General features: G+C 55.0%; 1 protein-coding gene across 2 annotated transcripts in view; it reads right to left on the bottom strand.

Annotated features, from left to right (window-relative positions):
* Positions 1-1751: 1751 nt before the first annotated feature.
* nfatc4 (nuclear factor of activated T cells 4) overlaps positions 1752-17008 on the bottom strand; it is a 34959-nt gene continuing 19702 nt past the window's right edge. The window contains exons 5-10 of one of the 2 annotated variants that reach the window (XM_059951598.1): positions 15096-15268; positions 12463-12603; positions 11460-11515; positions 9933-10059; positions 5213-6679; positions 1752-2548 (exon numbers count right to left, since the gene is read on the bottom strand). In XM_059951598.1, coding sequence (XP_059807581.1) covers positions 2472-2548; positions 5213-6679; positions 9933-10059; positions 11460-11515; positions 12463-12603; positions 15096-15268 — 2041 coding nt within the window. In that variant the 3' untranslated portion in view covers positions 1752-2471. The remainder of the gene's footprint in view (positions 2549-5212; positions 6680-9932; positions 10060-11459; positions 11516-12462; positions 12604-15095; positions 15269-17008) is intronic. The other variant, XM_059951599.1, reaches the window with a different exon arrangement.

Below are 17008 nucleotides of genomic sequence, written 5' to 3'. Positions count from 1 at the left end.
GTCCTTGAAAGTCTTCCTCCTCTCCGAGGGAGGGCGCTGTGGACACCGAATCCTTTAACCTCAGACTCCGCTCCCCGCTTGTTTCCCCACACAACCATCACTAACCACTTCGCAGACTCGGCAGGAGGAATTCTGTCCCCCGATCTACAAGACTGGAGCTGGCCTGCTCTCCGCCGGCACATGGAAGCTCACCCATACGGCACAGCGTAAGAACATCGTGCCTGTGCTGAACGTGGTACGGAATGAAACTACATATCTTCTGCTTGCACATGATCCACGTGCCTCCCATTCTCTGCACACCCACGTGTTTACCTTAACAGCCTTTTAAACACCTCCATCATATCTGCTTCAACCAGCTTTTCCGAAAACCCTTTCCGGACACCCACTGATCAGTATTAAAAAAAACCCTGTCCCGCAAAACCCCTTCACAGTTTCCCTCTCTCCTATGCCCCCTATTTAAATTTCCAACCTTGGGTGCTACCCTAGCTAAGCGTCTCCTGATCGTATAAACCTATTTCAAGTCTGCCGTTCAGCCAGAGGAAAACAAGCTAGGTTTTTCCAAACTCTCCTTGTAGCGCTTACTCTCGTATTCAGACAGAAGGTGCTGTTCCACTTGCCGCCTGCTCCTGCAAGTTGGCTTTCATTGCAGGGACTGTGAGATCAGAACCCGTCTCTCGCCACTGAGGTCTTGCTCTGCCTTTGGGAATGCGAAGAAAACGGCGGGCCGTGGGGTTCGTGGTCAATGCAGATGCTTGGCGTTCCGAGTGAGGTCCGTCCTTGGTCTGGCTGGGGTCAGCAGAAAGCAAATGAACGAAGAGACCCTGCCAGGGCACGGAGCGCTCCTGAAGTGGACGCACAGGAGGACGGGGTCGAAATCTACGGGAGCTATCGCAATCGGCAAAGACAAGTGCACCTAATGGTGCTCCAAGAGATAGACTGAGGAAAAGTCTGTCTTGCAATCTCTATCGGAGATTTCCCATGCTAGGTGCATCACATTCTGCCTCCCATCACAGGGAATTTGAGAACCGGTGCATTTTCCCACTAATGCATGCCATAAAACCACTGCTCCATGCATCAGCCCAGCTTGCAAACGTTTACTCACAGGGGCAGCGGAACTGGAAGGATACCCCGTTCCCAACAGCACCGATGGGGATTCTTCACACCTTGTTTACCGGCCGCCGAGTCCGCGGGCTGCGCGGCGCCTCGCTTCCCCGTTCCCATGGTGATCCCAACCCTCGTGCCGATGCGACCCATTGTGTCGCAACGGGGATGACGCCGCCGAAGCATACCCCACAGCTACGCGCGGCGTCACCCGATTAACCGGCCACCGTCGCACCCCGCTCCGAACTGCACGGCGGGAGTTGTAGTCCACACTCCCCCTTGTGTAACCATGTAGTCAACCGGAGCGCTGTCCCAGTGTCACTGCTGTCTACATTTACTATGCACATGCTGCGTATATTACTATCGTATGTATGTTACCGATAGATATAGTTCTGATGTTGTTGATGTTTGCGTTCATATCCACAAGGTGCCGCTGCCACTGTATATACTGTGTATAATTCCCATATTATCCTCTATACGTGGTAAATATTTAGAATCCTCTGTCTCCTTATGAAGTAGACGCTGTATTGCTGGAGGTGCTTAAAGAAAAGGTGGAGAGGGGAGGGGGGGAGAGAGAGAGAGAGAGAGAGGGAGAGAGAGAGAGAGAGAGAGAGAGAGAGAGAGAGAGAGAGAGAGACTGGCTCACGGCACTGACTTTATTTATTTATTTATTTATTTATTTATCTTACAAACAACAACCGAAAGGACAAAATAACCATTAACTGTGGAGTTGGAACTCATCTCGAAGACGGAATTTTACAGATGTTTAGTGTACAACTATATTAAAGACCCAGGAAATGATCTACTCCCAACCATGGGTGGGGGGTGTGGAGGAGGGAGGGGAGGGTAGAGGGAGGGAGAGGGAGGCGAGAGGGGGAGGGGAGCCAGCACAGCAGGATCCTGAAGCTACAGAGTAAAGGGAAGAGGGAGTGGGAGGGAAGGATGGGTGGAAAAGGAGGAGGAAGAGGGGAAGGGGATTGGGAAGAAGGGGAGGAAAGGGGGAAGGAAGGAAGGAAGGAAGGAGAGTGCGGGACGGCGAGCGAAGGAGGAAAGTGGGAGGCGGCTGTGGGAAAGTTCGGGGTTTTGCGGGAGGGAGACGGTAGCTACTACAGCCAGAATCTGCAACTGCACCTCACCCATCGGCTGCTGTGAGGCCGGCAGAGGCGCTTGTGATCCCGCTATGCTGACACAAAAATCTCGGAGGGTCCGGGGGTGGGGGGCGGTGGGGTAGCGGTTGGTGGTGGCGGCGAAGGAAGTTTGTATGAATGGTAAGTTCAAGAGAGTGAGCCGGGATTACGCCAGGACCACTCCACCCAAAGGTCCAACCCAACGCCCCTGTCGTTCTGGATTGGCGGAGATCCCGCCCGCAATCACGGCTCTTCCGTCCGCGCCTCTGTTAGTATGGATTCTGGGGCGTCCGAGAGGTCCCATCCGATAATCTCGTTCACTGTGGGAATGGAAAGAAGATGAGAGTTCGGCACTAAGGCACCCACCGCGCACCGTCTCGCCACAGACTCCCAGGAACAGGCCAGGCCCACCCTCTTCATACTTGATCATCCATTATGGAGTGAGCGGAACCTGGATGGAGGAGGGTTTCCTAGTAAACTTAGCCTGGGGCTGACCCAATTAGCTGTCCATGGGTCCGGAGGCGGGAAGTGGAGTGATCTGCCCGGGCTGACTACCCGGCTAGGCAATTTCCCGGGGGGACGTCCGTGCCTGAGTATTCCTGAAGAAAGAACGCACTGACTCCAAGGGTACGGTGGAGGTGTTTTGAGGCCGCCAGATGCCGCACGCGATAAATGATATAGAGCAGGATAAAAATTTAGTTATTTCTGTCACTGTATTTGTGTTTTATACAATAGTACTGTAAAGTTGCAATTAATGTATTTTAAATAAAAGGGAGGTCAGACACAGGGTGAGGTTCCCTCCACACCGTCCCGTCACACACTTCCTCCACACCATCCCGTCACACACTCCCAGGGACAGGGTCAGACACAGGGAGAGGATCCCTCCACACCGTACCGTCACACACTCCCAGGGACAGGATCAGACACAGGGTGAGACTCCCCCCACACCGTCCCGTCACACACTCCCAGGGACAGGGTCAGACACAGAGTGAGACTCTGTCCGCATCGTCCCTTCTCGCATTCCCAGGGACAGGGTCAGACACAGGGTGAGGCTCCCTCCACACCGTCCCGTCACACACTCCCAGGGACAGGATCAGACACAGGGTGAGACTCCCCCCACACCGTCCCGTCACACACTCCCAGGGACAGGGTCAGACACAGAGTGAGACTGCCCCCACACCGTCCCGTCACACATTCCCAGGGACAGGGTCAGACACAAGATGAGGCTCCCTCCACACCATCCCATCACACACTCCCAGGAACTGGGTCAGACACAGGGTGAGGCTCCCTCCACACCGTCCCGTCACACACTCCCGGGGACAGGGTCAGACACAGGGTGAGGCTCCCTCCACACCGTCCCGTCACACACTCCCAGGAACAGGGTCAGACACAGGGTGAGGCTCCCTCCACACCGTCCCGTCACACACTCCCAGGGACAGGGTCAGACACAGGGTGAGGCTTCCTCCACACCGTCCCGTCACGCTGTCCCCAGGACAGGGTCAGACACAGAGTGAGACTCTGTCCGCATCGTCCCGTCACACACTCTCAGGGACAGGGTCAGACACAAGATGAGGCTCCCTCCACACCATCCCATCACACACTCCCAGGAACTGGGTCAGACACAGGGTGAGTCTCCCTCCACACCGTCCCGTCACACACTCCCGGGGACAGGGTCAGACACAGGGTGAGGCTCCCTCCACACCGTCCCGTCACACACTCCCAGGAACAGGGTCAGACACAGGGTGAGGCTCCCTCCACACCGTCCCGTCACACACTCCCAGGGACAGGGTCAGACACAGGGTGAGGCTTCCTCCACACCGTCCCGTCACGCTGTCCCCAGGACAGGGTCAGACACAGAGTGAGACTCTGTCCGCATCGTCCCTTCTCGCATTCCCAGGGACAGGGTCAGACACAGGGTGAGGCTCCCTCCACACCATCCCATCACACTCTCCCAGGGACTGGGTCAGACACAGGGTGAGGCTCCCTCCACACCGTCCCGTCACACACTCCCAGGGACAGGGTCAGACACAGGGTGAGGCTCCCTCCACACCGTCCCGTCACACACTCCCAGGAACAGGGTCAGACACAGGGTGAGGCTCCCTCCACACCGTCCCGTCACACACTCCCAGGGACAGGGTCAGACACAGGGTGAGGCTCCCTCCACACCGTCCCGTCACGCTGTCCCCAGGACAGGGTCAGACACAGAGTGAGACTCCCCCCACACCGTCCCGTCACACACTCCCAGGGACAGGGTCAGACACAAGATGAGGCTCCCTCCACACCATCCCATCACACACTCCCAGGGACTGGGTCAGACACAGGGTGAGGCTCCCTCTACACCGTCCCGGCACACACTCCCGGGGACAGGGTCAGACACAGGGTGAGGCTCCCTCCACACCGTCCCGTCACACACTCCCAGGGACAGGGTCAGACACAGGGTGAGGCTTCCTCCACACCGTCCCGTCACGCTGTCCCCAGGACAGGGTCAGACACAGAGTGAGACTCTGTCCGCATCGTCCCTTCTCGCATTCCCAGGGACAGGGTCAGACACAGGGTGAGGCTCCCTCCACACCGTCCCGTCACACACTCCCAGGGACAGGATCAGACACAGGGTGAGACTCCCCCCACACCGTCCCGTCACACACTCCCAGGGACAGGGTCAGACACAGAGTGAGACTGCCCCCACACCGTCCCGTCACACACTCCCAGGGACAGGGTCAGACACAAGATGAGGCTCCCTCCACACCATCCCATCACACACTCCCAGGGACAGGGTCAGACACAGGGTGAGGCTCCCTCCACACCGTCCCGTCACGCTGTCCCCAGGACAGGGTCAGACACAGGGTGAGACTCTGTCCGCATCGTCCCTTCTCGCATTCCCAGGGATAGGGTCGGACACAGGGTGGCGCTTTCTCCGCGCTACGGCTAGGCTTTCACCCCAAAAGGCAAATGATCGGGCTCTAAAGGGACCGCGCCCCACCTACCGTCGTCTAGCGTGATCCCCTGGATCGGGATGGCGCCGAAGGAGACCTCGCACTCCGCGATTTCTCCCTCCTCCTCCCCTGCCCCTCCCTTCTCTCCGGCGTCCCGCGGTACTCCCCGGCAGCCAGCGGTCGGGTCGCGAGATCCCGGACACCCTCGCGCCTCGATCGCGAGGGGGTGGGTGGTCGCCTGTCCGCCAGTCTCCGGAGTCCGGTGCTGAGAGTATGTGAGAGGGGAGTGGGACACCAAGGCGGGGGGTCTTGGGTGGTACGGGCAGCGACTTCCTGGACGCGGTTGGTCGGCTCGAGTTTGCGGCGCTTCACAGCCGTGGGTACCTGTCTGGGGACTGGTCGAGAGCGGACCCTGTCCAGGTCGCGCGAAGCCGGCGGGTACGGGACGTATTGTGTCGATTTGGGTCAGAGGGTGCCCGTGGGGGGCTGGAGTTACCAGTCTACTGGCGATGGTGTGAGCAGATGTGTGTCCTTGTTGGGATCGGGATAGCAACGGGCATTGGTGATTGGTAGCTAATGGCATCTCTTGGTTGGGTCGGGTCAACGGTTGACTATGGTTGAGATTCTCCAATCGGTGCCCTGGGTTGTGCTGGGCCAGTGGCTGGCATTGGTCACCAATAGCCATGTGGTGAGCTCGATTGGGCTGGATGATCGGTAAGAAGGGAAGCTCAAGGGGCAATGGGTGCCCTTGGTGCTGCCGGGTTAGTGGCTGGCAGTGGTCACCTGTCACCAGTTGGTGCTCTCGGTTGGGTTGGGTCCACGGTTGGCTGTGGGTGGTGTGAACCAATCGCTGATCTTGGTTCGGCTGGGTCAGTTGGTCCCCTTGGTAGGTTTGGGTTAGCAGCTGGCTTTGCTCACCAGGAGCCAATGGGTGCCTTTGGTTGGGTTGGTTCAGTGGTTGACTGTGACTGGTGTGGGTCACCTGGCTCAATGGTTGGCACTGTTCATCAGTATTGAACAGGTGCCCTTGGTTGGGTTGGATGAAGGGTTGACATTGGTCACTGCAACAAAATGAGTGTCCTTGGTTGGGTTGGGTCAACTGTTGGCTCTGGTCATTGGAAGCCAATGGGTGCCCTTGGTTGGTTTGGGTCAACCGTTGGCTCTGGTCAGCGTGAGCCAATGGGTGCCCTTGGCTGTGTTGGGTTAATGACTTACTCTGGCTGGTCTGAGACAATTGGTTGGGTGGGGCCAACAGTTGCCCGTAGCCAGGACAAGTGAAGGGGGGACTAGGGTCACCTCTCCTCAGGACTTCATTGTCTTTGGCCAGGCTGGAGTGGAGACCCCTGGAGCACAGGATCCCAGAGGGTGCCAGGAGGGGGCAGCTCTCAGTAAGCCCCTCGGGGGAAAGGAAACCTGGGAAAGGTGGGGAGTTCGGGCCAGAGGGGAGCCGGGTAGAAGTGGGGGTTGCCGAGCTATGTCCCGTCTGCAGGTCCTGGGACGACTCTTCCTTGACGTACACTAGAAGGCAGAGATCACAGTTTCTATGAGACACTGGTGTTGATAGCCACCCACAATTCCCACCCTCCCAACCCACATGAAGGGGAGGGGAACGCGAGAGCATGAGCCCCTAATCACTGCGAGAAGGGGAGTGGAGACATGGCTGGGGCTGCACCTTCTATAAACAATCCTGGAGAAGTGATCTCAGCCTGTGAGCTTATGGGTTTTCCCAGCATGCTCTACCAATATAATTTCTTCCCTCTCCCTCACAGAAACAGGCACTTTGGCTCACCCTGCACCTAAACTGATCCCATATGCCCACATTAGGACCATGTTCCCCACATCTAAATGCCCCCTGGTTGTATCTGATTTCTTCAGCATCTCTAGCAGCATGTGCAAACTATCATACCCTCCATGAGAAATAAACTTGCCCTTCAGATTTCCTTTAAACCACTCTCCCCTCCCCTTAAACCAACTCCTCATGTTTGATACCCTAGCCATAGAGAAAGACACTGAACCTACAGTATCTCCTTTCTTCATGCCTCTTCCAGATCTTTAGTCACCCTAAAGCACCTTCATTCTGGGAAAACAGTCCCATCCTGTCCAGTCTTTTCTTATAACCAAACTCCACCCAGTCTTGGTAGCACCAGGGGAACCTCCTCAGCACTCTCTTTAGCACCACACCTACTCTTCCTTTCGTGCAGTGACCAGAAATGCACACAATGCTCCAGATGTGTTCTGACTAGTATTGTGTAAAGATAGAACATCACATCCCAACTCTTGTACTCAGTGCACTGACAAATAAGACCATAAGACATACGAGGAGAATTAGGCCATTCAGCCCATCAAGTCTGCTCCTCTATTCCATCATAGCAGATCCTGGATCCCATTCAACCCCATACTTCTTCCCATATCCTTTGATGCCCTGACCGATCAGGAAACAAACAACTTCTGCCTTGAATATACACGTGGATTTGACGTCTACAGCAGTCTGAAGCAGAGCATTCTGCAGATTTACTACTCTCTGTCTAAAAAAATCCTCCTTCCCTCTGTTCCAAAGGATCACCTTTCAATTTTAAGGCTGTGCCTTCTAGTTCTGGGCACTCCCACCTTAGGAAACATCCTATCTACATCCACCTTATCTGGTCCTTTCAACATTCGGTAGGTTTCAATGCAATCCCCCTGCATTCTTCTAAATTCCAGTGAGTACAGGCCCAAAGTTACCAAACATTCCCTTCATTCACAGAACGATCCTTTTGAACTTCCTCTGGACTCTCTCCAATGCCAACACATCCCTTTTGAGATAGGGGGCCAAAACTGTTGACAATACTCCGCGTGGCCTGGCTAGTGTCTTATAAAGGCTCTCCTTGCTTTTATATCCTATTTCCCTTGAAATAAATACCAACATTGCATTTGCCTTCTTTACCACAGACACAACATGAAAATTAACCTCCTGGGAGGCTTGCACCAGGACTCCTAAGTCCCTCTACACCTCTGATGTTTGAACCTTCTCCCCATTTAGATAATAGTCTACACTACTGTTCCTTTTACCAAATGCATTATCATACATTTCCCAACACGGTATTCCATCTGCCACTTTTTTGTCCATTCTTCCAATTTGTCTGGGTCCTGCTACAATTGCATTACATCCTCAGCACTACCTGCCCCTCCACCTATCTTCATATTATCTGCAGACATTGCCACAAAGCTATTATCTAAATCTTTAAAAAACAATGTGAAAAGTAATTATCCCAATATTGACCCCTGAGGTACACTGCGAGTCACTGGCAGCCAACCAGAAAATGGCTCTTTTATTCCCACTTGCTGCCTCCTGCCTGTCAGCCATTCCTCTTTGCATGCCAGTATATTTCCTGTAACACCATAGAACTTTATTTCATTAAGCAGCCTCATGTGTGACACCTTATCAAATGCCTTCTGAAAATCCAATTGACATTCTGAAAATGACATTTACTGCCTCTTGGCAGTAACCCTCCTTTCTACTTTCTTGAAGATTTGCCAGGCAAGATTTCCCATTACAGAAACCATGCTGACTGACTTATTTTATCATTAGTCTTCTAGTACCTCAAAACCTCATCCTTAATATAGACTCCAACACTTTCTCAACCACTGTGGTTAGGCTAACTGGCCTATAATTTCATTTCTTCTCCCTTCCTCCTTTCTCGAAGAGTGGAATAACATTTCCATCCACTGGGACCATGCCAGAATCAAATGATTTGTGAAAGATCTTGACCAATGCATCTGTATCTCTTCAGCAACCTCTCTCAGGACTCTGGGATGTCGTCCGTCTGGTCCAGGAGACTTACCCACCTTGAGACTTTTCAGTTTGCCCAGCACTTCTTTCCTTGGTAACAGCAATGGCACTTACTCCTGCTCCCTGACACTCACGGACCCCTGGCACACTGCGGCTTCCACAGTGAAGACAAATGCAAAGTAATGCAAAGGCAGGCATGACATTCGCCTTCCTCACTACCCATGTCGGCATTTTCAGGGAGCTATGGACCGGGACCCCTGCATTCCTACCACTCCCCATGCACGTCCTACCCCTATTTGACTTCCCAATGCACATCACCTTGCACGAGTGGTGACCTCAAGAAACAGCAGAGTTATGGGCATGTCACAGGGACCAGCCTTCCCTCTACAGACTCTGTCTACACTTCTCATGACCTCTCTAAAGTAGCCAGCATAATCAAAGACCCCACCCCGAACAATCTCTCTTCTCCTGCCTCCAGTCAGTGGGAGGGGGCAGAATCTAGAAAAGGCTGAAAGTACATCCCACCAGGCTCAAGGACAGTTCCCACCCTGCAGTTTTAAGACTATTGAATGGTTCCATAGTACAATAAATTGGACCCTTGGCCTCATAAGCTAACTCATTGTGATCTTGCACCTTACTGCCGATCTGCCCCGCATTTCCTCTGCAGCCGTTACATTTCATTTTTATTGTTTGTCCTGGCTCCACCCCAGCACACTGTGTAATGATTTGATCCATATGAATAATATACAAGACAAGCCTTTCACTGCTTTTTGGCAAAGTGACACTCTCCCCTTAAAACTACACCCCTCTTGTTTCCGATACCCCTCCCCCGGGGAGCGAGACCTCTCTACCCTTTCTGTGGCTCACAGGAAGGAACTTGTGGACTCTCTACAAGTGAGGGACTGAGGTTCCACAGACGTCAGAGAGGAGGAGGGGGGGACTGGGCCTTCTTGTTTCCAGGGAGGGGGCATTCGGGGAACATGCACTTGGCAGGTAACTCACCCGGGACATAGCAAAAACTCTGGGGAGGGCTCCTCTTCCTTCTGCCATTACAGACCAGGAAATAGACGTGTGCGGTGCCGGTGAGGGACTGGTTGTGGTAGGGAGGAACCTCGGCCACGATGTTGCTCTGTAGAGGGGAAGGAGAGAGGGAATGAGGAGGGGAGAGGCAGGAGAAGGGGAGAGAGAAGGGAAAGGGGGAGGCAGGTGAGAGAGAGGGTGAGAAGGAACGAGGAGTAGGGATTGGAAGGAGAGGGAAGGGGAAAGCGGGAAGCGGAGGAGAGTGAGGTGGGGAGAGGGAATGGGGAAGTAGGGAGAGGGGGAAGAGAGGGAAGTGCAAAGAGGTGGAGAAGAGTGCAATGGGGAGAAAGGGAGGAGTGGGGAAAGTGGAGGGGGAGGAGAGGGATAGGGAAAGAGGAGAGGGAAGTGTGGAGAGGGGCAGTTGGCAAAAGGGAGGAAAAATGGCAAGAGGTCATGCGAGGAGGGGAGGTAGAGGAGAGGGTGAGGGCTCTCAATGGAAAACAGGGAGAGGGGTGAAGTGAACAATGTGAAGGAAGGGTGTGAGAAAAGGGTAGAGTCAGAAGGACAGAGTGGGGAGAGAGTGAATGGAGGATGGGAGGGATTATGGAAGGGTGAGAGTCGGGGAGAGGGAAAGGAACGGAGAAAGTGATAGAGACAAGGGAGAGTGTGTGTGAGAGATAATATATGAAATCGAGAGGAGAGAACGAAATTGTGAGGGAGCGGGAGAGTGCGACAAATAGATGAGCAGGACAGAGAGGAGAGAAAGAGTGAAGAGCAGAGAGAGGAAAACAGGAGTGAGAAAGAGGGAGAGAGACACTGAAACAATGAGTGTGTGGAACTGGCCAGCAGAGGGAGCTGAAGATCAACACAGAGAGAGGAAGGAGTTTTGGACACAGAAACCGGGAGTGGGTTGCAGGCTGAGATCCTATCCAGGGGATTTAACGGGGTGGGGTTTATATATACAACAACAGACTTCCGGAGCGAGTTACAGGCTGGGATCTAATCACAGGCTTCTAGGAGCTTATATCTAGAATAATTCTGCCATGCACGGTCCCAAACCCAGCCATGAAAGGAGAGTTGAGCATGGGGCGAGTGATCCCATCCTTAAAATAACTCAGAGCTACTGAAGTGCCGACAGAAGCTCCAAAGAACTCAGCCCCGAGAGAGGAAGGGTCTTTGCCTTGAAGACAGATGAAGTTGTGTGATGAAAATGGAAGTCAGAAGGCTGATTGACCCGGGACAGGGGACTCTGGCGAGCTGCTGTTGGCAGTAGGGGTAATGGGCTTAAAAAGAAGAAATCTGTACATAGAGTAACAGATCCTTCGCAGTGGGTTACAGACCGGGATCTAACCCATCGTTTACAGGGATGTGGGGCAGGAGGATACAGCAGACTCCCTGTGGAACCGTGGGGGGGGGGGGGTGGTGGCTGTACATTAGGCTCTCCTCATGCCGTTGTAGGACAGCCAGTCCCAGAGCTCCGTGTCAAGGGGGTGAAAGGGTGATTCTTACCTCCGTGGTCTCTGCACTCTCCACCTTGGCCTCCACCTCCCAGCGCACTCGTCCATCTGTGGGAGAAATGTGACAGAGTGTCTTTCCATCTGACGCGCTCCCTCCCACTCCCCCCAAGCCCTTCTGTACCCCCTCCTCTCTCCCTGTCTCTGATCTTCACCCGGGACCCCATCTTCCTCAGCTCTCCCTGGTCTCGAACATCCTCCTCCTCGTCCTGTCTCTAAGCCTCTCCTCTCCCTTTCTCCACTCAACCACCTCTCTCCCTCTCACCATCGTCCCTCCCCCCTCCCCTTACACCTCCACTTTATAAATGAGCCCATCTGAAATGCCACTGAGGGAAGTAGGAGGCGAGGGAGGAGAAAACGTGTTGAGTAAGAGGAAGAGGGAGTGAGTGGACGTGGACCCAAGGGTGGGAGGGTGAGAGAGAACATTGAGTCAGGTGAGGGGGAAGGAGAAATAAAAGGCTGAGGGATAGAGAGTGAAGGAGGGAGAGGTGAATGAGGGGAAGAGTGATGGTGAGGGAGAGAGTGAGGCAGATGGTGTAAGGAGAGGTGTTGAGGCTGAGGGAAGGGAGACTGTGAGAGTTGAGGATGAGGGGGCAGTCAGTGGCGGGTGAAAAGAACCAAGGGGACCACCTACCCAACCCCACCCCCGCATCCTGTCTCCCTACCTGTGGTCACCCTAGCCCTCCTCACCTGAGTTCACTAATTCCTCCTCGAGTTAACCTCTCCCATCCATCCCTCCCTGGGTTCACCACTCCCCCACCCTGCCCATCTCTCTTTATCTGGGTCACCCCATTTTTCCACAATTCCCTCCCTTTGTTCACCCCCACCCAAGGGAATCTGTGTGGTCACCTCTCCTCTCCACCCCTATTGCCCACCCCATTGTCACCCACGTCTCCATTCCCCCAGCTGTCAACCCATTCCCCTGGTCCCTCCCAGTAGATAGCCCACATCCCCCCAAGTTCAGTCTCCTCATGGTCTTCCCCCCACCCCATCCATACCTGGTCCTTTCTCTGTGAAGATGACCCTGGAGGTAGGCAGGAAGTTGCAGCCAGTGACGACCAGCCTCTCTCCCCCCGACGCCGGGCAGGACACCACATTGTAGCTCCCCACCTGGGGCAGCTCGTGAGCCGATCGCTGAGCTGGAGGGGGAAGGCGGGGTGGGGAGGCAAACGAAAGGGTGCAGAGTGTGAGGGGTTGCGGCTAGAGGGCGCAGCGTGGGGTGAAATGAGCGGGGCAGGGAGGGAGGGCAAGTGGTGGAGGTTGGGAGGGCGATATGTTTAATGGGGGAGAGGGGACCATCTCTACAGACCCTCAAAGATTTCATCAGGAGGGCCACCCAGCACAGAAGCAGGGTTTTAAGCCCACCATAGTCACTCTTTCCCCTCTATCTGCACTGATTCCACTTCCTTCTTCAGGACCATATGCTTCCAAGCCTTGCACCAGCTAAATCCCTTCTGGTTGTATCTCTGTCAACTCCTCTGCTGCAACCTCCCAGATATCAGTTCCCCTCTTACCCCCTCAGATCTCCATTAAAACTCTTCCTTCTCCCCCTTTAGATATAGACTCTCCTACTCTGGGTTAAAAAAGAGCCTCCAGTTTGTCCAAACCACACATCTTTAAGGCATTTGGCCCATATCCCTGGACACCTTTCCCAGCCATGGACCCATCCAAATGGCTTAAAACATTGTAATCATCTCCACCTCTGTAGCACCTTCTCTGGCAGCTGGTTCCACACGCCAACCTCCTAGAGATATGAAAATAGGAAAAAACTGAGCTGCAAGGACTTGGGAGTCCTTGTGCAGGATTCCTTAAAGGTTAATTTTCAGGATGAGTCTGTGGTGAGGAAGACAAATGTGATGTTAGCATTCACTTCGAGAGGACTTATGAGGCACCGGTGAGCCCTCACTTGGAGTATCGTGAGCAGGTTCGGGCCCTTTATCTGAGGAAAGATTTGTTCGAACTGGAGGGGGTTCAAAGGAGGTTCACGAAGATGAATGGCTTGTCGGATGAAGAGCATCTGATGGCTCTGGGCCTGTGTTCACTAGAATCCAGAAGAATGAGGGGTGTGCTCATTGGAACCGGTGAAAGGCTTTGATAGAGTGAATGTGGAGAGGATGTTTCCTACGGTGGGAGAGTCTAGGACCAGAGGACACAGATAGAGTGAATGTGGAGAGGATGTTTCCTACGGTGGGAGAGTCTAGGACCAGAGGACACAGATAGAGTGAATGTGGAGAGGATGTTTCCTACGGTGGGAGAGTCTAAGACCAGAGGACACAGATAGAGTGGATGTGGAGAGGATGTTTCCTACGGTGGGAGAGTCTAAGACGGGAGGACAGAGCCTGAAAACAGATGGGTGTCTTTGTAGAACAGTACTGAGGACGAGTTTGTTCAGCCAGAGAGTGGTGAATCTGTGGAATTCTTTGCCACAGGCAGCTGTGGAGGCCGAGTCTTCATGTGTGCTGAAGGCAGAGGTGGATGAATTCTTGACTGGTCAGGGCATGAAGTGATACGGGGAGAAGGCAGGAGATTGCGGCTGAGGGAAAATGGATCAGCCATGATGAAATAACGGAGCAGACTCGATGGGCCAAATGGCCTAATTTTGCTCCTATGTTTTATGGACTCCTCTGTTTGTGAAAACTAACCCCTCAAACTCCCTTAAAACCTCCCTTTCTCACCTTAAACCTGTGCTCTCTCAATCTCAAGACCCCTATCCTGGGGGAAAGACAGTGACCATCCTCCTTACCTATCCGCCTCATGGTTCTATAAACCTTTATCAAATCACCCCTCAGCTTCCTTTGTTCCAGTCTCTCCTGACAACTGAAGTTCTCAGTCCTGGCAACATCCCGGTGAATGGTTGTTGCACCATCTCTGAGCTTGAGTTCTCCAGTCTGCATAGGCTTCCAGACCAAGCCCACCCCTCTCTTACACCACCCCTCAACCCCTATATTCCCATCAACGCCCCAGATTCTCCCACACACCGGGAAAGAATTCACAGCGGCAGGTTAACCCATCAACCACACGTTTCTGGGACATGAGAGAAAAGGGACGAAGAGGGAGGTGGGAGAGAGGGAAGGAGAGAGGGTGGGAGAGAGGGAGGGAGGGGGAGGGAGGGGGAGAGGGAGGCAGAGAAAGGGAGAGGGAGAGAGAGGGAGAGAGATGGAGAGAGAGAACTTCACACACACACCAGAGAAATATACTCAGCACACAAACTCACACCAGAGAAAAAGCACACACAATGAAACACTCACACAAGAGAAAGAACAGAAACAGACACAGAAATGTGCAGACACACTCAAAACCACAGACAAACACACACACACACACACACACACACACACACAGACACACTCAAAACCACAGACAAACACACACACACACACACACACACACACCTGGAGTCACAACAGTCCTGTTGACAACTGTGCCGGGAGAGCGGGGGAAAGGGGGAGACAGGCTGGTGTGGTAACTCTGAGGAGAGCCAGTACACACTCAATGGGTGAGAGCAGAGGAGAGGGTCAGTGCAGTGCAAGAGAGGGAGGGAGGCTCCATCAGGACTCAAGATTGGGGAGGGGGGAGTGAATAGCAGAGCGCCGGAGGGCAGTGTGAGGTACAGGGCGGTCCAACTACTCACAGCACTCAATAGGGAGAGAGGACACCTGCAATGAAACGACCTTGCCTCCGGACTGTGGAATGTGGACCCGGAAAACCAGACGCACACGGGTGTTTTTCCTGCCGATGTCCGTCTCGCCCTTCCGCAGCTCAATGTCAGAATTCCGAAGCTTCAGGATCCCCGCGCAATCTATACTGTGGGGTTTAAAAGTTTCAGATGTTCAGTGAGGCTCCCTCCACACCGTCCCGTCACTCACTCCCAGGGACAGGGTCAGACACAGGGTGAGGCTCCCTCCACACCGTCCCGTCACTCACTCCCAGGGACAGGGTCAGACACAGGGTGAGGCTCCCTCCACACCGTCCCGTCACACACTCCCAGGGACATGGTCAGACACAGGGTGAGGCTCCCTCCACACCGTCCAGTCACACACTCCCAGGGACAGGGTCAGACTCAGGGTGAGGCTCCCTCCACACCGTCCCGTCACAGACTCCCAGGGACAGGGTCAGACACAGGGTGGGGCTCCCTCCACACCGTCCCATCATACACTCCCAGGGACAGGGTGAGGCTCCCTCCACACCGTCCCGTCACACACCCCCAGTGACAGGGTCGGACACAGGGTGAGGCTCCCTCCACACCGTCCCATCACACACTCCCAGGGACAGGGTCAGACACAGGGTGAGGCTCCCTCCACACCGTCCCGTCACACACTCCCAGGGACAGGGTCAGACACAGGGTGAGGCTCCCTGCACACCGTCCCGTCACACATTCCCAGGGACATGGTCAGACACAGGGTGAGGCTCCCTCCACACCGTCCCGTCACACTCTCCCAGGGACAGGGTCAGACACGGGGTGAGGCTCCCTCCACACCGTCCCATCACACACTCCCAGGGACAGGGTGAGGCTCCCTCCACACCGTCCCGTCACACACCCCCAGTGACAGGGTCAGACACAGGGTGAGGCTCCCTCCACACCGTCCCATCACACACTCCCAGGGACAGGGTCAGACACAGGGTGAGGCTCCCTCCACACCGTCCCGTCACACACTCCCAGGGACAGGGTCAGACACAGGGTGAGGCTCCCTCCACACCGTCCCGTCACACACTCCCAGGGACATGGTCAGACACAGGGTGAGGCTCCCTCCACACCGTCCCGTCACACTCTCCCAGGGACAGGGTCAGACACGGGGTGAGGCTCCCTCCACACCGTCCCATCACACACTCCCAGGGACAGGGTGAGGCTCCCTCCACACCGTCCCGTCACACACCCCCAGTGACAGGGTCAGACACAGGGTGAGGCTCCCTCCACACCGTCCCATCACACACTCCCAGGGACAGGGTCAGACACAGGGTGAGGCTCCCTCCACACCGTCCCGTCACACACCCCCAGGGACAGGGTCAGACACAGGGTGAGGCTCCCTCCACACCGTCCCGTCACTCACCCCCAGGGACAGGGTCAGACACAGGGTGAGGCTCCCTCCACACCGTCCCGTCACACTCTCCCAGGGACAGGGTCAGACACGGGGTGAGGCTCCCCCCACACCGTCCCGTCACACACTCCCAGGGACAGGGTCAGACGCAGGGTGAGGCTCCCCCCACACCGTCCCGTCACACACTCCCAGGGACAGGGTCAGACACAGGGTGAGGCTCCCTCCACACCGTCCCGTCACACACTCCCAGGGACAGGGTCAGACACAGGGTGAGGCTCCCTCCACACCGTCCCGTCACACACCCCCAGGGACAGGGTCAGACACAGGGTGAGGCTCCCTCCACACCATCCCGTCACACACTCCCAGGGACAGGGTCAGACACAGGGTGAGGCTCCCTCCACACCGTCCCGTCACACACCCCCAGGGACAGGGTCAGACACAGGGTGAGGCTCCCTCCACACCGTCCCGTCACACACTCCCAGGAAGGGTCAGACGGGGTGAGGTGACT

The sequence above is a fragment of the Hypanus sabinus genome, chromosome 26, assembly GCF_030144855.1.
Source record: "Hypanus sabinus isolate sHypSab1 chromosome 26, sHypSab1.hap1, whole genome shotgun sequence".
In the NCBI taxonomy this organism is placed as follows: Eukaryota; Metazoa; Chordata; class Chondrichthyes; order Myliobatiformes; family Dasyatidae; genus Hypanus; species Hypanus sabinus.
The sequence above is the reverse complement of the archived record's forward strand: the minus strand, read 5'-3'. Positions and strand labels throughout refer to the sequence as shown.